We start from the raw sequence: 22,828 nt of genomic DNA on the forward strand, positions 1-22,828 counted from the left end.
CATAACACAGTTAAAACTTAAAAAGTAGATTTAAACAAAATAAAACTGTGGAATATCTTAAGTCATTTTAGGAGAAGGAAGATAGATACAATCATTTATTTAATTAGTTTATTTTCGCTTCGGGTGTCTTTTAACCACTTAAGGTCCCCAGGCTTAACCCCCCTAACGACCAGGCTCTTTTTTTGGTCAGCTGGGCTGTACAGTTTTTTCAGCCTCCTGCACAGCCTAGCTATGGAGCCCAGCGATCGGACTCCCCTCCTTGTTTTGTCCCTAAGGGGACATGCCGCCAGAGGTGTCCGAGTCCCCGATGTCTCCCTAGCATCAGCACTTCCTGGTCAGACGCGAATAGCCACTAGGGAGAAGGAGTGAGTGAGCCAGAAGCAGCCGATCGCCGCAGGCTCACTGGATGAGGTGAGGATGCCTGCGTCTACCGTCGCTGATTTCTACTTGCAGTGCGGTGGTGATGAAGACATTGGGGACCCGGAGAACACCAGCGACAAGGAGGAAACAGCAGCTGATCAACGCAGGCACTCTTTGGATGAGGTGAGTGATGGCGGCTGCCGCTGATTTCTTCCTACAGACTGACTGCAGGACACAGTGGCATGGAGGGGGATGGGAGTCAAATACAGAGGGAGGCCACCTGGAGCCAGACAAAGAAGGGGAAAGGACACAGCCACAGGTGCACGGGGCAAACACAGATGGACATGAGGCAGGCACAGGGGGATACGAGGCAAACACAGATGGACAGGGGGCAAACACAGATGGACAGGACGCAGGCACAGGGGGATAGGAGGCAGACAGGTGACAGCCACAGGGGGACAGGTGATAGACCCAGATGGACAGGAACCAGACACGGAGGGGGACAGGTGACAAACACAGGGGGACAGGAGGCAGCCAGAGGGGGGCAGGCAACAGACACAAGGGCAGGAGGCAGACAGGTGACAGACACAGGGGGACAGGAGCCAGACACATTGAGGGACAGGTGACAAACACAGGGTGGACAGGAGGCAGACACAGAGGGGGAGAGGAGGGGACCCAGAGGGGGACAGGAGGAGAACATAAAGAAGGGCAACAGAAGGACACCAAGGGGGACAGGAGGAGATTGGGGGGGGAGAACATCTATAAGACACCCCTGCACCATAGGCACACCAGGTTTAGTATATTTGTTTTTCCTGGTTTTTGCCCTCTAAACCTAGGTGCGTCTTATAGTCCGGAGCGTCTTATTGTCCGAAAAATACGGTAATTCCTTTCAGGCAGAACTCATCATTTCGATCATATATGCATAAAATATTTCCCTGGGTTTGATGACTTGTGATTACTTTTGAAGAGCAAATAAAAATTATGGAGGCTAATGTAATTTATTTGCGTTTAGAACAGTAGTACAGTATTGCAGTTAGAGCAGTCCTGAAGTGATAAAAAAAACACAAAAGTTAGATACCTCATTAGTGGTATGTCTCTGGTTAGTCCAGTGGCTTCCCAGAACCTTCTTCATGCCACCGATCCAGTGCTGGATTACTTTTTAACATCTGGCCAGGAGCACGGGTGTGTAAGAGCACAACCACAGTGGGCACGTGCGATTACGATGTGTGCATGCCCAGTAGAAGGAAGCGATTGTGCAAGTTTTTTTCCTCCATGCATGAGTGCTTCCCTCTTCTCCCACATGGCCAGTGTGGATGTGCTCATTCATGGCTGCGCTCCCAGTCAGAAAAGGCCTATTTGAGCCGATGGATCAAATATAGAGGGACCCCAGTGCTTGATCGGTGGGCTGGAGAGGGATCTGGGCAAGCTGGAATTATTTACATCTTATTGAGCATTTCTACTCCTGGGTGAGGTGGTAGAGACCAGGGAAGCTACCTTAAAGGGAACATGAAGCTGCCATATTTATTTCCTTTTAAACAATACCAGTTCCCTGGCAGCCCAGCTGACTTATTTGGCTTCAGTAGTGTCTGAATAACACAGAAACAAGCATGCAGCTAATCTGGTTAGATTTGACAAAAATTACAGAAACAGCTGATCTACTGCATGCGTGTTCAAGGTCTATTGCTAAAACTATTAGAGACAGGATCAGCAGGATAGCCAGGCAACTGGTATTGCTTGGAAGGAAATAAATATGGCAGCCTCCATACCACTCTCTCACTTCAGGTGTCCTAGCACACCTGAAATGAGAGGGATATAGTGGCTGACATATTTATTTCCTTTTCAACACAAAAATTGCCAGGCTGTCCTTCTGACAATCTGTCCAATACTTTTAACCACAGACCCTGAACAAGCATGCAGATCAGGTGCTCTGACTGAAGTCAGACTGGATTAGCTGCATGTTAGGATCCCTTTAATAGTAAAGGTGCGTACACGCGCACTACGGAAGCCAACAACTGGTCCGTCAGACCCTCAGGCTGTGTGGACTTTCAGCCAACAGTAGTGCGTGTGTATGCACTGTCGGCGGACTGATAAGGCTGTTACTGAACTATCCGCTCGGATAGTTCAGGAACAGCCTGATCAGTCCTCCGACAGTGCGTACACACGCACTACTGTCGACAGAAAGTCCGCCCAGCCTGAGGGTGTACGCACATTTAGGCATTTAAAAAAATGGCCTTTCCATGGTTTCAAAGGGCCGCTAAGAAATAGTTCACCAGGGAGGCACTACCTTGCCTGAGATTGGTGAACGACCTTTAGCCAGCTCCATATCTAGAAGACTGATGAGGCTGATTTTTGTATCTTGAGTGTACTAAAAGTCAGGGCCATGTCTGGTCCGTGCTGAAGGAAAACTAAAATATGTGTAAAGCTCCCTGAAGTCTCCTTTCTTTACACCCAGGAAAAAAAGCACTTTCTTATATTTTTTTCCTCCTGGTGACTTTCTACTTTGTAGCTAGGACATGCTTGAAGCATTTTTCTTTCCTAAGGATTTTCCTGTTGGGTGCAGAAGACCTGGCTTGGGATGAAACACATGACCCTGAAACAGAATATCTCTGTTTGCGAGATGGTTTTAGATAGTTGAACTCTGAAACAATCGGAACCAGCATAGACAAACCCAGGGGGGATTACAGCTGCCCAGAATCACACCTCAGACCAGAGTTTGTGCAGTGTCTGCGGACAGGCAGAAGTTGAGACACCAGAATATCTGCAGGTATCCTGCAGCTCACTGCACTGCCCCCTTTCTTTCCCTGCTACAGTTGACTTTGGATGTAGCAGCAGCATATGTACAGAGCATGGAGCAGCTCTGGGGAACTTAACAGTCAGGTATGAGCACAGCCCTGTGCCCTGCTGAGTGAATGCTTCACTTTCATGCTTCATTACCAATGTTGGCTGTCCTCATTATTATCTGTATCCAAACTGCTTCTGATCGATCCCGTTGCCGGTCAGTCAGTTGGACGGGAAATTGCATTATGTGTACCCAGCATGATGTCCTACCAAATTATTATTATACTGTATTGTGTGTGGCTGAGGGAGACCTTTCAGGAATCCCCCCCCCTTGAAAATCCTGGGTTTGCCCCTGAACCAGGGAATGCTTAATAGTTAGAGAAATTCCTGCCAGTGGCTATCTGCAAAGTATGAGACAAGTTAGTTTAAGGATGCAAAGAGTTCTTCGCATTCCTCACTAATGGAGAAGGGACTGGAATGTTTTTGGGTTTAGATTTTATTCTCCCTTCATCACTTGGTGTTGACTTAGTAAACCATTGATGAGAACTATGGAAATGGATGTGGCATTTTGTTCCATCGAGGCCTCAATGTTTATGGACAGGTGAAGAAGTTTGGGAACCCTGGTACCTCTTTGTTTATGTATGAAATTGTTAGTGTTGCCAGAAATAATCACTTCCTTCTATGCAAAAATGGGTGGAAAAGCTACCAGGGCTTTCTTGCCTTCTAGAGGTTCCCTGAAATCCGAAGATTTTTGTGTCCATCAGAAAATGTTGGGCCCCATACTGGGCAAACTTAATAGACCCCACTCACTCCCCTCGTCCCCCACACGTCAAATTCTATTTGTGTATCCTCTGTGCTTGCGCAGAAGGCTCCCAGCTATGGGAGCACAATGGAGGAGGTACGCCTCACAATGCATGCGCAGTGCCTCATAGCCCAGCTGGATTGTGCAGACTTCACAGGAGCACAATGGATCGGAAGGGTATCAAGGTAGCTGATGGACTACAGGGGCTGGAAGGAGCCTCGGGTAAGTAAAAATCCTTTTGTCCCATTCATCTCAGGATTACTTTATTCACTATCTGTCTAAGGTAACTCCTGGATGAGCCACCCGGCACCTCTCACCACATTAACCACTTGAGGACCGCAAATGTTAAAACCCCCTAAAGAACAGGCCATTTTTAAAGAAATAGGCCACGGCAGCTTTAAGACCTCGCTGCAGGGCCGCACATGTCAGCACACAAGTGATTCTCTCCCTACCTCCCCCCCTCCCCCAACCAACAGCTTTCTGTTGTTGGGGTCTGCTTGCCCCCAAGATTTTGTTTATTTATTGTAAATATTTATCTTATTAATTTTTATTAAATTTCCCTATTTTTTTTATATTTTTGTATCCCCCCCCCCTCCCCCGCCAGCCAATCCCCATGATCAGCTGTCACAGGCTTCAGCCTATGATAGCCGATCACCCCTGAGCCTCTGGAGCGGATAGCCGTGTCACATGGCGCTGCCTTAGATCGCATGTACGGGGTAATTAGATGACGGTTTCGCTGTCTAACAGTCTCCTAGCGGCGATCGACCGCTGGGAGACTGAAAGCGGGACGGAGCTCCGCCTACCAAGCAGAGATGTGCGCGATCTCCTGCAAAACAGGCCCACAGAACCTTGCGCCGATCGGCATTAGGCGGGCCTGGGGCTGCTGCCATGCCCATCGGCAAGTAGTTAAAGAGAGACACTGAAGCGAAAAAAAATGAAATAATGAATTGGTTGTGTAGTATGAATAATTAGTAAAACATTAGTAGCAAAGAAAATATTCTAATATTTATTTTCAGTTATATAGGGTTTTGGGGGTTTCTTAACTCTTCCTGTACTTAAAACAATATGAGACTTATATCTGTGCTCCTAATGTTTTATGTCTTAGCTGTACTACACATGCAAATCATTATATCATAATTATTTTTCGCTTCGGTGTCTCTGTAACCACTTGAGGACCCACCCTTTACCCCCCCTTAAGGACCAGCGCTGTTTTAGCTGATCTGTGCTGGGTGGGCTATGCAGCCCCCCAGCACAGATCAGGGTGCAGGCAGAGCGACCAGATCGCCCCCCCCTTTTTTCCCCACTAGGGGGATGATGTGCTGGGGGGGTCTGATCGCTCCTGCCTGCCTGGGTGTTGCGGGGGGTGGGGCACCTCAAAGCCCCCCTCCGCGGCGAAATTCCCCCCCTCCCTCTCCTCCCTCCCTTCCCCGGAGATCCGAGGCTGCACAGGAACGGATCTGTCCTGTGCAGCCTCTAACAGGCTCCTGCCTGTCATGTGACAGCGATCCCCGGCCGCTGATTGGCCGGGGATCGCTGATCTGGTACAACGCTGCTACTGTTAGCAGCGTTGTACGATTGTAAACAAAGCGGATTATTTCCGCTTGTGTTTACATTTAGCCTGCGAGCCGCGATCGGCGGCCTGCAGGCTATTCACGGAGCCCCCCGCCGTGAATTGACAGGAAGCAGCCGCTCGCGCGAGCGGCTGCTTCCTGATTAATTAGCCTGCAGCCGGCGACGCAGAACTGCGTCGCTGGTCCTACAGCTGCCACTTTGCCGACGCACGGTCGGCAAGTGGTTAATGAGCATCCAGAAGGAGAAATAAACTGCAGTTGGGGCCTGTGTGTGGCATTGTTCTCCGGGCCCCAGATTCACTCGAGCCCCATCCTGCACTGACACCCCCCCCCCCCCCCCCCCCCATGATGTCCTAAAATCTGCCCTGTTTGTGTCTGTTCCGGTTCCCACGTACTTAGCCTAGGCAGGCAGTGGCCTCAAACCCAGCAGCTGGCATCCATTGTAATACTGATTGGAGCTTGTGGCTCCCTGAAAGATTTTCTACTTTCCTTCACTATCCCACCAAGTTTCTTGCTCCTCTGGTAAGGTGCAGCTTGTAGTCCAGAGAACTCTGCATTCGGTTCCATAGCTGAAGTGATATTTCCTCTGTTTTTAGTGGAACTGGGCCCACTCTGCTACTTGATTTGCAGAAGTCATGTGATCCAAGAGGTATCATTACATCCCTTAAAGAGACTCCGTAACAAAAATTGCATCCTGTTTTTTATCATCCTACAAGTTCCAAAAGCTATTCTAATGTGTTCTGGCTTACTGCAGCACTTTCTGCTATCACCATCTCTGTAATAAATCAACTTATCTCTCTCTTGTCAGACTTGTCAGCCTGTGTCTGGAAGGCTGCCAAGTTCTTCAGTGTTGTGGTTCTGTGATGCATCTCCCCCCTCCAGGTCCCTCTCTGCACACTGCCTGTGTATTATTTAGATTAGGGAAGCTTCTCTCTTCTCTCTTAGCTTTTACAAGCTGGATAAACCCTCCTCTGAGCTGGCTGGGCTTTTACATACTGAGGAATTACATACAGGCAGAGCTGTCTGCACTCTGCAGGAAGAAACAGCCTGACACTTCAGTGGAAGATAGCTGCAGGGGGAAAGAAACACACAAATGATCTCTTGAGATTCAAAAGGAAGGGTGTATACAGCCTGCTTGTGTATGGATGTATTTTCTATGTGTGGACATACTGTACATCAACCTACTTCCTGTTTTGGTGGCCATTTTGTTTGTTTATAAACAAACTTTTTAAAACTGTTTTTAACCACTTTTAATGCGGCAAGGAGGGGCGAAATTGTGACAGAGGGTAATAGGAGATGTCCCCTAACGTACTGGTATGTTTACTTTTGTGTGATTTTAACAATACAGATTCTCTTTAACCTCCCTAGCGGTATGGACAGATATATCCGTCCATAAAAACATGCTGTGAACATTATAAACATGATAAACACATCAATACTCTCCTGCACTGTATACTAGACCCTTGCTTGACACATTTTGGCAAGTTACAGGAAAACAAGTTTTAAAAATAAATTTGATCACTTTTTGCAGAGTTAATGAAACCCTCTGCTGGGAACATAGGATAATGTATATGAGAAGTATAAATCACCTCCTTTAATAACACATATAAAATACAGTAAAGGCATAAAAAAGGAGAGAAACATATATAAAATATGCATTAAATAAATGTGTATGCTAATTAGCAATGGTGCAAATGATGATTAACAGTGATCAAATGCAATAGTATGCTGATTAGCAATGGTTAAATACCACCAATAGGAAAAAAAACAGCTGCAAACACACTGGTCATACACACTGTACAGCCACACTGCGAAATCACGCTTTGTTTATAGGGAAACCTCAATGGGAGAATTCAGATATTGTATTGTGCTGTTATGCAGTAAGTTCCATTAAAGTAGGGGGACACTGTTCATATAAAATGCTGTTTGCGGAGGGGCGCATGCGCGGCGCAGACGGAACATGACCTAGATTCCGCTGCTCCGCAGTCGGGCTGGCACTCTTCGCCAATTTGAACCGGCTAAGCCCCAGCAATATGCACCTAAACTGACGCAAACCCCACCTGGTATGTCGCGAAGGGGAAGGGGCAAGAAAAACAAGGAAATACCCTCACAATCGGCAGCTACTCCAAGACCAAAAGCGGCGGCGCCACAAAATCCAAGATGGCCGACGGAGCACCAGCTTCCCCACAACAGGCCTCGCCTAAGTCAGCCAGCCTGCCGCATTCTACAACCCAGAAGCGAAACACTACCGAGGCTCCGGCTCCAGCTCAGACCCCACCTTTGGATACCTTACTAGCCGACATCACTAGGGTCTTCAGAGCGGAGTTAAAAGAAGCGGTAAGAGACTTCACCATCCAAATCAGGGAGATGGGAAACCGCATAACAGACCTGGAAAAGCAAGCAGACACATTTGCTGAGGCCCTTGAGGATGGCAAAATGGCCATTAATGATCAAGCCTCCAAGATCGATACTCTTGAGTTAAAATTAGAGGACATGAAAAATAGAAGCAGGAGGGCCAATATTAGAATCCAGGGCCTGCCTGAATCCATTACACAGGAGGAACTTAAACCCACAGCACTGAACCTTTTTAGTGCACTCCTTCCACAGATGGAGCCGGCCTCCTTCCGGATGGTGAGAATCCACAGAGCACTAGCCAAACCCCGCAACAGTGATCTACCCCGGGACGTGATCCTGAAATTTCAATTTGAAGAGGTACGTGATTTAGTGCTTGAAGCAGCCCGCAACCTTACCTCATTGCCGGACGTTCCTAACTCTGTGCAATTATATGCTGACCTTGCCTCCACTACCATTCAGCGCCGCAGAGCGCTTAGACCGGTCACCCTTGCGCTGCAAAAAGCTTCAATCAAATATCGCTGGGGATTCCCGTTCTCGCTCACCTTTACTCACAAGGATAAAACCTACGTTGCACGCACACCAGAGGAAGGCCGCAGACACCTAGAGATCCTTGGGATACCAATTGAAAAGGTCACCTCGACTCTTCCGCCTCAACGGGCATCACGCCCGGCAAGAGTATGGTCGGCACGGAACACGAGACTTCGTTCCACACAGTCCCCTGCCCCGGAGGGCTAGCTGCATCGATGACTGAGGCCTACAACAATATGGACTGCCGCCATACTGGCGTGAGTATAACCTCCACACATTAAAGGCCCCACACCTAGATATGACTAGGCGACTTTTCTGAGCGGCCTCACCCTTGTTCTTGCTCCCTTATCCCCTCCCTTACTTTTATGCTATCAGCCTATACAAGGTATGCTGAACTTACCATACGTCACACCCAGGTACTTCACAAAAAGAGGAACTGTTTTAGCTATATAACAATCTGGACGACTCGCTCTACGAGCCTATATGGGTCTCCCACCTAATAGAATATCCCCACATCCAACGCCTATCTGTGATGGCCCAGTCCACACTGACCTTTATACCTTAACTCCACCATGAATCTATACGCTGGAACTGGAAGATGGGGTCCATCTCATCTTGGTTGAACTAACTTTTTCTCCATAGTGTCTGAGGAACATTTGTACCACTATTTGTATTTTTCATATACACGAAGAAGGGAACCCCTGCTACTTGCAGTGTTGAACTTTTCTCTATATATTCCTAGCGAAGACCTGGTGAATTAGACTGAATACAACATACGTTAAGATCCTTTTTTCATTCTGTTTTAAGAATAGGCTTAGTTGCCCACTAGGTGGTGCTGTTGCGCCACAAATGCTAACCTAAAGCTTAGCTGTGTTTAAAGGGATACTGTAGGGGGGTCGGGGGAAAATGAGTTGAAGTTACCCGGGGCTTCTAATGGTCCCCTGCAGACATCTTGTGCCCGCGCAGCCACTCACCGATGCTCCGGCCCCGCCTCCAGTTCACTTCTGGAATTTCTGACTTTAAAGTCAGAAAACCACTGCGCCTGCATTGCGTGTCCTCGCTCCCGCTGATGGCACCAGGAGCATACTGCGCAAACCAAAGACCATACTGGACTTGTGCAATACACTCCTGGTGACATCAGCGGGAGCAAGGACACGGCAATGCAGGCGCAGTGGTTTTCTGACTTTAAAGTCAGAAATTCCAGAAGTGAACTGGAGGCGGGGCCGGAGCATCGGTGAGTGGCTGCGCGGGCACAAGATGTCTGCAGGGGACCATTAGAAGCCCCGGGTAACTTCAACTCATTTTCCCCCGACCCCCCTACAGTATCCCTTTAAATGTTAACAAAATTTTTCTACACTAGAGTGCTAGCCTGCACTTTTGCATTGTTGTCCCACCACAAATGGTCAACATACTCAGAGCTTTAATAACTCTGTCTATGATTTCCATTCCTAAAGGCGTTTTGCCTAATGCTGAGATCCTGTTGGTCCCAGGTTTATGTTTTGTTTTGTTATTTTGGTATGCACTGAAGCAGCTACACTGTACCATTTTAATTGGAAAGAGAATCCATTACTGCACACTGCACCTATCTAAAAATGCAAGCTCAGAAGGCACGGAAACCACTTATATGACAAAAACTACAATTATCATTTTTACTACTCACCCTAAATGGCGTCATTGAATATATTAACACATAACGCCAAGGGCTTAAATTCCCCTATGAAGCGCAGAAAAGCGTTTGATTACCAAAAGTGCTCCCCAGACATTATGTCTCCAGGAGACACACTTTACCAAATCCTCAATACCACGCTATTTCCACAAAAACTTCCAACGTTTCTTTGCCTCCTCAGCCTCATCCAAACATAGAGGTGTTATTACCCTCCTCCACAATGCCATCCCTTTTAGAGTTAATGAGACAATACTAGACGATGATGGAACATATGTAATATTATATGGCTTTCTACAGAACAGTGAGATTTGTATTGTAAACACCTACTGCCCACCTGAAAACCCTTTGTATACGGTAGGGCAAATCCTTAAAAAATCGGAAAACTTCCCCAAAGCACAAACCCTTTGGGCAGGAGACTTTAATATAGCACTCAACCCCTCCTTAGACAGATCTACATCTTCCCCTTCTACGAGACAATCCCAACAATCCAATGCACTTAAAACCTACATGTACTCCCTACATCTGATAGACACGTGGAGAGAATATAATCCACAAACCAGAGCCTACACGTTTTACTCCCACCCCCATAAAACATACTCGAGAATAGACGCAATCTACTTATCCACATCACTTATACCTAACCTCATATTCTCTCGAATTCACATCAGCTCATGGTCAGATCATGACATGGTACTGACCTCCTGTACCTCTCTCGCCTCTCCTATGGCAAGGCCACCATGAAGGCTCAACGAAAGCTTACTAACTAGCAACGAAACGGTACTTGAGATTGAGGAACAGCTCACAGACTACTTCAAGCTAAACGATACCCCACACACAAAGATATCGACACTCTGGTTCGCGCATAAGGCTACAATCAGAGGCCGCCTAATCAAATTAGCATCACAGCACAAGCGTAATAAAAAAGAGCAGCAATCCAATCTTGAGTTCAAACTTTCCAAACTAAAGATGGCCTACGCCCAAACTCCATCACTCGACTTACAAAAACAAATTGAAACTACTGTAGCCCAACTAAATGTAATCCTATCTTCACGCACAGAAAAGGCCATAAGATGGACCAGATCAAAATTGTATGCGCAATACAACAAACCAAATACCTGGCTAGCTAGAAAACTGAAGGAGGCCCATAATCTAAATAAAGTGTTACAAATCCGCACTGATAAGGGGGACATCACCTCAGACCCATTAAAAATCCATCAGGAATTTGCTAACTATTATACCTCACTATATGCCCCTAAATCCACCTCACCTTCCTCAATCTCACCATACACATACCTACGCAAGCTCCCAATGCCATCACTCAGACCTGAGAAATCCTCAACCCTCAATATGCCCATAACTAACGATGAATTTAAGGACGCTAATTAAACTCCTTAAAAATGGCAAATCCCCAGGCCCAGACGGCTTCTCAGCCCTATACTACAAAAAATTTAAGGCCCAGCTTTCCCCGTGTCTCCTTAGATATTATAACTCCATCCTTCTGGGAAAAACCCCGCCAGCTGAATTCTTAAACTCCTTGATTGCAGTGATCCCAAAGCCTAATAGAGACCCTTTGAATGTCAATCACCGCCCCATTTCCCTACTTAATATAGACTATAAACTCTTTACATCTATCCTAGTAACCAGGTTAAACAAATTTCTATCCCCACTGATACACAGAGACCAAGTGGGATTTATCCCCTTTAGGCAGGCACCTGACAACGTGCGAAAAGTTGTGGGCCTTCTCCATGTTGCCAAGAGAAATAGAATCCCTATGGCACTTGCTGCTCTAGACATGGAGAAGGCCTTCGACACCATCGACTGGGAATATATATCCCACAGCGCACTTCTTACGAAGCATGGTGTGACCTGAGACCTTTAGAGGGTGGCCTCATTTCACTACTATATGCTCTACTCTCTCAACCCCCTGATTTTAGCAAACTTAAAACTATGACAACCTGGGAGTCAGAACTAGGAATCACAATTACCCCAGAAAGATGGTCCAAATGTTGTACCACTCTCACCAAAGGTAGCACCTACTACTCCCATATTGAAACGAATTACAAAATCCTGCATCATGCCTACATTACCCCCCTAAAACTACACAACATTGACTCAACTAAAAGTAAACTGCTTCAGAAACTGTGGGGGAGAGGGTGACATGCCCCACATATGGTGGTTCTGTCCTGTGGTGCAAACCTACTGGGCGAAAGTAACTGCACTCATAAACACAGCATTGGGAACTTCACTGGGGCCAGACCCAGGGATGCTCCTGTTTGGGGACAAACTCCCCAGGTGGAAGCACCCCCCTCACCGGTTGGCACAACATATAGCTAAAGCAGTGAGATCTCACATCGCAAGACAATGGTTGCAGCAAACACTCTCCATTCAGCTAACTGACAACATTATCTTGGATATAATGATATCTGAAAGGATTCTTGCAATCATTAACGATACTTTTGATACCTTTATCAAAACATGGCAGCTTATCGGTCTTCGATCCTGTGTCTTCTCCTTATGATCTCTCCATAGGTGCTAACCATAAAGCGTTAAAATGAACACTCTTTTCTCTACTATATCACTGCTTAATATATTGGATATCTGCATACCAGTTATTTGTTTTGTTCCTGTTTAATTTGTTTACCAATTATCATTATACATCTAGTCCCGAAGTGGACATATCTAAAATTGCTGTAATATTTATTGTTTTACCAATAAAACTTCTTTGAAACTAAAATGCTGTTTGCGCTGTAAGGCAATGTGCTGCAAATCTCAGCACAGCACACCGTATTGTCGTCTCACTGGCATCACTATACTTTGATGCAAACTGTGGCAACCAATACTCCTATATGCCAGTGAAGCAAAGTCTGTCACTCCAGCTTGCTTGAGGCAGTAGGAAAATTGCATACGCTTTCTCATTTAGCTCACCAAGATTCATAGAGCGGGTTCTCCTTTGTATCTTACTTACTAAAGTCTACCATATCCGACAGCCGTGCTCCGTATGTGTTAAGAGGTGATTTGAGGCACCATATGAGTATAGCTGTGTTTTGCTATTGGTGGTATTTGACCATTGCTAATCAGCATACCATTGCATTTGATAATTGCTAGATAACCATTGTTTGCAACTTTTTTTTTTCTTCTTGTACTTGGCAGTATTTGACCATTGCTAATCAACATACCATTGGTTTTGATCATTGCTAACCAGCATTTGCACAATTGCTAATCAGCATATGCATTTATTTATTGCATATTTTATGTTTTCTCTTTTTATGATTTTACTGTATTTTATGTGTTATGTAAAGAGATGATATATCTGAGGTTTCATATGAGCGCAGCAGATATTTTTATTATTGAATGTTGCTAATAGGAATATAGGTATATTCTCATTTTTGTCTTTGCTGCCGTCCAGGAAAATTTGTTCAAGTGCACGACAAATCTATGTAGATATCAAAGAAACTATTTTTACACCGTCAATTATTTGAAAGCAAAGCATTTTAATAAAGAATATTTGGTATACATTAAATTTCCTTGTGTAAGTTTTGCTTTTATTAATTACCTGAAAAATGCAGCCCCCTTATTAGACTGTCAGCATCCTCTTGGTGAGCCCATCTGTCTTCACAGGGGTTGCTTCCCTGTGAAACATTATGTGGCCTAATTAATTTTTTGCCCCCATATTATTTAAATGAATATGGGCGGTAGTAGCAAGCAGCCTGTTGAGGAAAATCCAACAGGCAGCCTATTACTGCCCATTGTCATTCAAATAAGTCATCCCCTACATTTAGTCAAGATACCACTCACCTCTGCCAGCTCTAATAGAGGACATTGCATGCATGTATGATACATTACTTAGGCACAAAAACACCTTTTATGCTGAATGGCTTAATACAAAAGGGTTAGGGTTATGTTTCAAAGATGGTTAGCATCTACCCTGTATGTCTTTTTTTTTTTTTTGGGTAGGGGATCCACAATAACTAATAAATTCTAGATTTTCCATTATCGTCAGTTACTTATTGGTTATGTATTGATTTCTTGTCTTAGGTGCTGATCAAGAATCTCGGCAGATATTCAGCTCTGGCCACGTAAGAGACCCATTGCTGAATCCCAATGTTGTACGGAACAAGGACCGCCAGCAAGCAATACTGAGAGGGCTCTCTGAACTGAGAAAGGTTTGCATAGGATTACGGTTATGCTATTTAAATATAACCAGCAGTTTAATTTTACCACAGAATTCTACTGGATACGGTAGACTTGGAGAAAAGAGGGTTTTGTGTCACCGTGGAAAGGAGTAAGAACTTAAAAACTTACTATAAAACACCCACTACATTTTTAATAAAATCACCCTCTCAAATAATATCCAGAGGTAAGCACTCCAAGCCAGCAAGAAAAACAAAATGCTGCGGCAGGAAGACATATGCATCTCATCCAAATCAGTGTAAGTTGGAGGCAAGTCCCTCATGTTTTTCCAGTACTGCTACTCTTTTACTGCCACTTGACTACTTTAGGACCGCCTCACGCCAATGGGCGTGACCGCGGCGCCTAACACCAATTGGCGTCAAGTCCTGGGGCTGCACTTTGCAGGAGATCGATCTTGCTCGGGGGGCGGAGCTCCGCCCGCCTTCAGTCTCCGAGCGGCAATCGCCGCTCGGGAGACTGTTAGACGGGGTGATCGCCGTCTATTTACATGTACAGCGCTGCGATCGGCAGCAGTGCTGTACTGTCCCCTCCTGAGGCTGGGGAATGATCGGCTGTCATAGGCTAAAGCCTATGACAGCTGATCACCCTGATTGGCTGGCGGGGGGGGGGGGGGAGGGAGCAGGGGAAATTAAAAAAGCTAAATTTATTAAAAAAATAAATAAACAGCTGTGGAGCAATCAGACCCCACCAACAGAAAGCTCTGTTGGTGGGGGGAAAAGAGGGGGGGAGGGGGAATCACTCGTGTGCTGTGTTGTGTGGCCCTGCAGCTTGGCCTTAACCATTTCAGCCCGCGGGGATTTTTCACCTTGCATCAGAGCAATTTTCATCTCCCATTCATTTGCTAATAACTTTATCACTACTTATCACAATTTATTGATCTATATCTTGTTTTTTCCGCCCCAATTAGGCTTTCTTTGGGTGGTACATTTTGCTAAGAATTATTTTTTTATAAATGCATTTTAACAGGATTAATAAGAAAAAATGGAAAAAAATCATTATTTCTCAGTTTTCATCCATTATAGCTTTAAAATAATCCACACTACCATAATTAAAACCTATGTATTTTATTTGCCCGGTTTGTCTCGGTTATGACACCATTTAAATTTTGTCCCTATCACAATGTATGGCACCAATATTTTATTTGGAAATAAAGGTGCATTGTTTCCGTTTTGCGTCCATCACTATTTACAAGCTTTTAATTTTAAAAAAATGTTCGTAGTATACCCCCTTCAAATGCATATTTAAAAAGTTCAGACCCTTTGGTAACTATTTGTCTTTTTTTTTTTTTTTTTTTTTCCATTAATTTTATTTGGGTAATATTTTGGTGTGGGAAATAAACAGTTAATTTTTAATGTTATTATATGTGTAAATTGTAATGTAAAAAATATGTAGATGCAGTTTTACTATTTAGCCACAAGATGGCCACCTTCAGTTTCTTTTTTTTCTCCTTGTGCTTCTCGCTAACCAGAAGCACAAGGATGACACGGAAAATTTTACGTGCAGAAAGACTGAAGCCTCTTGTAAGAGCGCTTCGGTTTTTCTGCTGGGGACATGGATCGGTGATTGGGAACCATGTTCTCGTTCACTGATCCCAGGGCTAGCGGGAGAAAGCACGGCACCGCAGCAGAGCAGCCGCCCGGACGTGCGATTCACGTCCGGGGGCAGTAATGGTTAAAGCTGCAATGGCCAATTTAGCAATAATTAGCCTGGTCTTTAGGGGGGTTTAACACTGCAGTCCTCAAGTGTTTAAAGTGGACCTTAACTCAGATTTCCTCTCTTCTCGAAGATATACAACAGCATAATAACCTTTAAACAAAAAACATTTATTTGTTACAACTAATACAAATCCTAAAATAAATCTGCACAGTTTCTACTTCCTGATTCTTGGAAGCAGACATATTATTTACAGCCCGTGCTTTCAAGTGGGCTTATCTGCCATAGGTAGACATGTGACACGGGAGGATCAAATTACAACTTGAGATTGGACACAATTGAAGGGAAATTGGACAGCCTAATCTGAGGGCTCGTTCACACTAACCTAGGTCCGTCAGACCCTCCCGCTGGGCGGACGTTCAGCCGACAGCAGCACGTGTGTACGCACTGTCGGCAGACTGATGAGGCCGTTTCTGAACGATCCGCTCAGCGGGAGGGTCTGAACGTCCGGACAGCGGGAGGGTCTGGCGGACCTGTCGTTGGCAGCGGTATGGCGTGTGTACGTTCCTTATGGGTGTTTTGCCCATTTTATTTTTTTTTATAGCGCAGGCGATTTTCAAATTCATTTGTGCAATGATTCTCCATGAGAGTTCACAGCTGAACGGTTAATTTGCGATCCGTTCAGCAAAGCGGTGCTTGGATCATTTTTGAGGCGATTTTGCTTCAATGGAAGGTATAGGGAAAAACGCAAAATGCTCACAAAATCGCTTTGTGCAGCGATTGTGTGAGCGTTTTTTAAGATTAAATACATTTGTATTTATTATTTTCTGGGTCAAAGAGTTTACTTCCTGACTTTTGTCGGGGAGTGAATTGCAAAACCACTCTGGAAAAGCGCTTTTACCATAAACGCAGCACGCAGTGGAGCGCTGGAAGGGGGAAAAAAGCGCACAAAAATTTAAAACATTTGCGTTTGATTTTAGGTGTGAATGAGGCCTGAATACATACAGGGTGCATTTCTTTGTTTTCCTTCTGTCTTGTGCAAGAGTTCGGGTCTACTTTAAGCTTTGAACACAGCTGTGATACCAGCATGTGTCCCGCTTCACCCTGATCTGGCCTGCCTTATATAGAGTCGGCACACATCACTTGGCTGAGCAAAGCTTGTGTCCACAATCCTCACCCTAGGGGATTGGGTTGCAGTTTCCAAAAGCAAAAGTTATTGTATGCACCTTCACCCCATTAAAGTATATTTGATTGTTCACATATGGTTGCAAACTATACTATACGCAGTGTAAAGTGAATGTGTCAGCAGCAGGAAGTAGAAATTGATCAATACAGCTTTAGCTCAGGGGAATCCTCTCCACTAGGGGATGAGTTTACAAATGCAAACATCTGTACCACTTTAATTGGAATAGAAACCAAGCCTTTGTAAATTTGGACTGTTGCAGAGGATGTTAACACACCCTTGTTGCCCATACCTCTGACAGCAGCACTCCACGTTGCATTCCATCACTCTGATCTTTCCTTCTGAAGGAGGAAGTAAGAGTGATGGAACATGACCTGGAGTGCTGCAGGTGATAAGGGTGAGCTATCCCCCTCAGCTGTCGTCCGTACTTACAAAGGCTCGATTTCTGTTCTGTTTTAGGCAGAACATATATGCATTCATAAGCTAATGCTTACTTTTCACTGGAAGGAGACTGAGGATTAGGTCTGCTGATAAGGTGCTTCATACGCTAAAGTAGATAGACAAACTTATAAAAAATAATAAACTTCTAAAAAAACTTCAAATAAAGACTTTGAAAGTCAAGTGCAGGAGTAAGCAATGGTCCATCAACTACAGAAGGTCAATGAGATGCAAATAATTTTAAAGGTGGCCACACACTATACAATTTTTTAAATATCCGTTCAATTCAAGAATGCCAATCAGTTTTTCTGACTGATTATAACATTTCAAAAATCTGACCAATGTACCACACACACACACACACACACGTTCGTTTTTTCCTCAATTATGATTGGAAACTGAGAACATTTGCTTGGGTGTATTTATTAATAAATGGACAATCTACCACACAAACCATTCAATTTTCCAAAAAATTGATCGGCAAAATCCACCATTCCCAATCGACTTATTGAATAAAAACGAGAAATTCGATCTGATTTCTTACTTGATTTAAAAAAAAAACTATAGATTTTTCAGGAATATTTTTTTGTATTGAATTGCTGTAAAAATGTCATCATTTTACTGTAGTATTGTGTGTGGTCACCATAAGTTGAAGCAGGACTATGCAAATTTATACAGCTTGAATGGACCAATTGAATTTTACCTCAGCAGGATTCAGTTGGTTCATTTTCAAGCTGCATAAATTTGCATGTCTCAATCAATATGCATAATCAACTCAGAACCATTCCTACCCTCTGCATATAATAGTACAGTCATACTGTGTGTTTACATAATCCACACATTAACGCTGCGTGTGTAAAAGTCAGAAGTGTTGGGGGGCGTGGTCACAGAGCGAGGAAGATGGCAGCTTAAGAAAGAAGCTCCGACTGCGGCTCATCTTTCACCGCTTCAGCATTGTTCCCACAGCTATGGCAGCGAAAGCAAACAAACCCAGACACTTCCAGGGACCCCCGGGAGACTCTGGCTATCATTCCGGCCGGAATATTCCAGCTATGTTCCGCTCACAGAAGCCGGAGGACGCAGCGCGCGATCCATCCAAGATGGCGCAGACTCAATCTCCCACACAGGCCAGAGCCCCGAGTGCAGCAGACTCTCTCCCACAAAATACTCTGGTGACTGCACAAAAGATGTTCACCTATATGAAACCATTACCGACAATGTCAGACATGACATTGCTTGCCTCGGACATTAAAGAGTAACTGTCAGGCTGCAGAAGCTAATTTAAACCTCTATTCTCCTGTGTTAAACAGTTTAGACAGAAGCCAAAAAGACATTACTAAAGATAAAAATCTCTTACATTTAATGTGTTCTTATCAGCAAAGCTAAGCTCCTAAGGAGGACGCAAGCCGCATTCCATACTGCAAAGCATTCTGGGGCCCTCCCCTCGGCTGCTAAGGAGAAGACGGGATCAAGTTTCAGCAGCTTCTAACTCAGTCCAGCCACAGCACAGATAAATCTCTGCGGGCAGAGTACACTGCAGGAGTCAGCTATTGTTCCTAGCCACATGGCTCATTAATATTCACTGCACACTGTGTTATTCTGTACGAGCTCCTCTGTGAATAGGGAAGCAGGCAGGACATGACGACACATTTGGCTTCACAAACATGGAACCTGCCATGGGCTGTCAGGAGCATCATTCTCTGCATATACTATATAAAAATTCTGTGAAATCCAAACGTGGACAGTGAAATGCATATGTAATGTAAGTACAGCCAATCTTTAGCTACTGATATATGTGTTTATTTTCTCTGAGACCTTATACCTAACAGCTCCTCTTTAAAAAAAAGCATGATGGGGGCCTTACAAGACTTTAGGGAAGACTTACAGGGCCTGGTGAAACGCCTAGATCAGTGATGGCTAACCTTGGCATTCCAGCTGTGGTGGAACTACAAGTCCCATGAGGCATTGCAATATTCTGACAGCTCTAAGCATAAATCAGGGAGTCAGAGGCATGATGTCATTTGTAGTTTTGTCACAGCTGGAGTGCCAAGGTTAGCCATCACTGGCCTAGATAATAAGGCCGGAGATAACAGAGATGCGGCCATAGAAGAACTGCAACAAGCCTCTGTCAACCATAATCTACACTTCATTGAAGTCAATAGACACTAAGGGCCCTTTCACACTAGAGGGCTTTTTCGGCGTTTTAACGCCACGGCCAAAGTGAGCGTTTTCCAAGGTAAAATGAAAGTCCATAGACTTTCATTTTACCTTTCACATCTAACGCCGCGTTTTGGAGCGTTGCGTTTCAACGCTCCCTGGCGCTTTTTCTGGGCCTACCGCGGCGTTTCTTATTACAATTGATAGTGATGTATTGGCGTTAAAACGCCTTGAAAACGCCTTCAAAACGCCTGCAGCCAAAACGCAGCGTTTTAGCCTTTTACTGCTGCCTGTAGTGTGAAAGAGCCCTTATAGGATCTTGACAATAGGGGAAGACAGAATGACATCCGAATTAAGGGGGTCCCCGAATCAGTGCAGAATGATGACATACACTTAGCTCTTTTATCTATCTTTAATAGCCTTCTTGATCGCCCTGAAGACTCTCCTATCGAGCTAGATAGAGCTTTACGGCCGCGTGGCGCCAACTCAAACCCTGAGAGATATCTGCTGCGTCACCAACTTTACGCTTAAAGAAGAGATCGTTTTAAAGGCAAATGGAGCAAGATGCTATTATGTTTAATGAGACGGAGGTTAAATTGTTCCAGGACCTTTCTTTAATCACTCTTAAAAATAGACGCTCTCTTAAAGAGAGTCTGAAGCGAGAATAAATCTCGCTTCAGACCTCATAGATAGCAGGGGCACGTGTGCCCCTGCTAAACCGCCGCTTTCCCGCGGCTGAACGGGGGTCCCTGATCCCCCAAATCCCCTCGTTTCAGCGGGGGAGCGCTTCCTGGTTGGGGCAGGGCTAACCGCCGCAGCCCTGCCCCACGCGTGTCTGTCAGCGCATAATTCCGCCTCTCCCCCGCCCCTCTCAGTCTGCCTTCACTGAGAGGGGCAGGGGAGAGGCGGCAATGCGCCGCTGATAGACGTGACTGGAGGCAGGGCTGCAGCCGTTAGCCCTGCCTCCAGGAGCGACCAAGTCTGCGACCAAGTGTCGCAGTGGGGGGTTTGGGGGTGAAGGGACCCCCGTTTAGCGGCGCTATTGCGGCGGTTTAGTAGGGGCACACGTGCTCCTGGTAATTATGAGCTCTGAAGCGAGATTTCTCGCTTCAGAGTCTCTTTAAACCACTACTCGTGGAATTACGCAGATTGGGCATCACATACAAAGTTTCCGTTTGGCCTGCTGGCGACTCTAGACTGCACTATAGCTTCTCTGCAGTACCCAGAAGATTTGCAACGCTTTTACGATACTTTGAACATGTCATACATTGAAGTGCCAGAGTTCTATGCTGACTTCAGACTCCCAGAGGTTTTGGATCACATGTATTACGCAGGAGCTGTAAGACCAGTAGGTGGCGCATGGTCTAAGGCCTTACCACGGCGCTCACGTAAAGTACCAGACTGGAAAGATCACCGACATCGAGAGGACACTCCGTGTCATAGAGACAGATCTCCCAGACAAAGGAGTAGAGAAGCTTCTTCTGATACGGGTGACTAACTGTGCCTCTGATAACTGGTTCTGATACATTATGGTTGATAGCATTGTACCGATCACCTCTACCAGTTACCTTATGATTTCTTGGCTTTTTCTTATTTTTTTCTCTTCTATTTGCAGCTCTGTTGGACTCCTTGCCTACTAGAGGCTTGAAAGTACTATGACATAAGATTTTTGTGACACGCTAGGTACTCACCTAGCCGAGGTCTGACCCAAACATACCTCCCTTCCTGAGTACACTTATACGCATTATATTATGTCTCGCATGTCTCTTTAACCATGACTTTCTCCTTACAGGACTGGATCTCTTGTTGTGGGCTATGATTGCGCTTACAATACGGTTTAATTAGATCTTTGCTTGCATGCCTTTACTGCTATCTCACCCTGATTCTGATTGTGTGTGATATCCCGTCATCTAAGTGTCATGATTTCTTGATTTTTAAGTGTTTCCTCCTAAGAGATGTGAGGAATGAACAACCTCCCAGTCCCACCTTAAACTAGATTGATAACTGGAAGATTGGTCAGGAGCTCCAACTTAAGAGAATAATAATAACCACTCTAATAATGTTATTGAGTCCTCTAGCTTAGGCCTGATAGGAGGGAAATGGCGTGCTTGTGAGGATTTTACCTGGGAAGGTTGTAGAATTTAAACCTCCTAGCTATTTTAGGGGGTACAGAGGTGATAGAGGAGTTTTTGGTTCTTAATCTTTAAATCTGTTTAATACACCATTTAATATTGATTTGACATTTGGTGACCTGTTTGCTTCCATCTTTTGTTGCGCAATACCAGCTACCCCACCAGGGGATCGAGCTACCTTACTTTGCCTTTGCTCTTACTGAGAACTGCTATCTATAAACATTCTAAATTGCTATTATTGCTCTCCCCAACAACTATTCCAAACACGTTTAACAGTGTTCCTGCCTTTTTTTTATAGGATGCCAGAGATAATTTTTCTTTTTCTTAGTGTCAAATTAGGGCACACTTTTACCAGCATTTATTGATAACACTGCTCAGTTGACAGTCCGGTAACATTGTAAAATGCCAGCGGTTAGATCAGACATGACCCTAAAGATAACATCTTATAATGTGAAGGGATTGAATGTTCCAGAAAAAAAGAACCTTTTCTGAGGGAATTGCAAAAGCAGCATACAGATATAGGCTTAATTCAGGAGACGCATTTTCCAAGAGACAAAACCCCATACCTTAAACACAAATTATACACCCAGGTCTTTCATTCCATGAACCCTAATGGGAAATCAAAAGATGTATCGATCCTCTTACATAAAAGACTTAATTTTGAGCGCTTGAATACATTTAAAGACGATGAAGGAAGATTTCTGTTCATAAAAGGGAAAATTCATGGTGAACTGACTACAATTGTAAATGTCTATGCCCCCAACACACTACAATGTCGTTTCCTGGACTCTAATTTTTTATACTTAAGGGATTTGCAGAAGGGATATTGATACTGGGGGGGGGGGGGGGGGGGGATAGGATCTGAAGACGCGCTACATTCTCTTCAACTGATTGACTCTTGGAGAATGCTTAACCCTTCTGGAAAAGATTTTACTTTCTATTCCGTTGTACATCATAAGTACACCAGAATAGACTGTCACGATAATGCAAAGAGACTTAGATAGAATTATAGAC

At 44.8% G+C, this 22,828-nt stretch overlaps 1 protein-coding gene across 1 annotated transcript in view; it reads left to right on the top strand.

Moving 5' to 3' along the window:
* CCDC66 (coiled-coil domain containing 66) overlaps positions 1 to 22,828 on the top strand; it is a 96,244-nt gene that overhangs the window by 62,523 nt on the left and 10,893 nt on the right. Inside the window, exon 11 of the mRNA XM_068253698.1 lies at positions 14,096 to 14,223. Coding sequence (XP_068109799.1) covers positions 14,096 to 14,223 — 128 coding nt within the window. The remainder of the gene's footprint in view (positions 1 to 14,095; positions 14,224 to 22,828) is intronic.

Source organism: Hyperolius riggenbachi, chromosome 9 (assembly GCF_040937935.1).
Source record: "Hyperolius riggenbachi isolate aHypRig1 chromosome 9, aHypRig1.pri, whole genome shotgun sequence".
NCBI classification, from domain to species: domain Eukaryota; kingdom Metazoa; phylum Chordata; class Amphibia; order Anura; family Hyperoliidae; genus Hyperolius; species Hyperolius riggenbachi.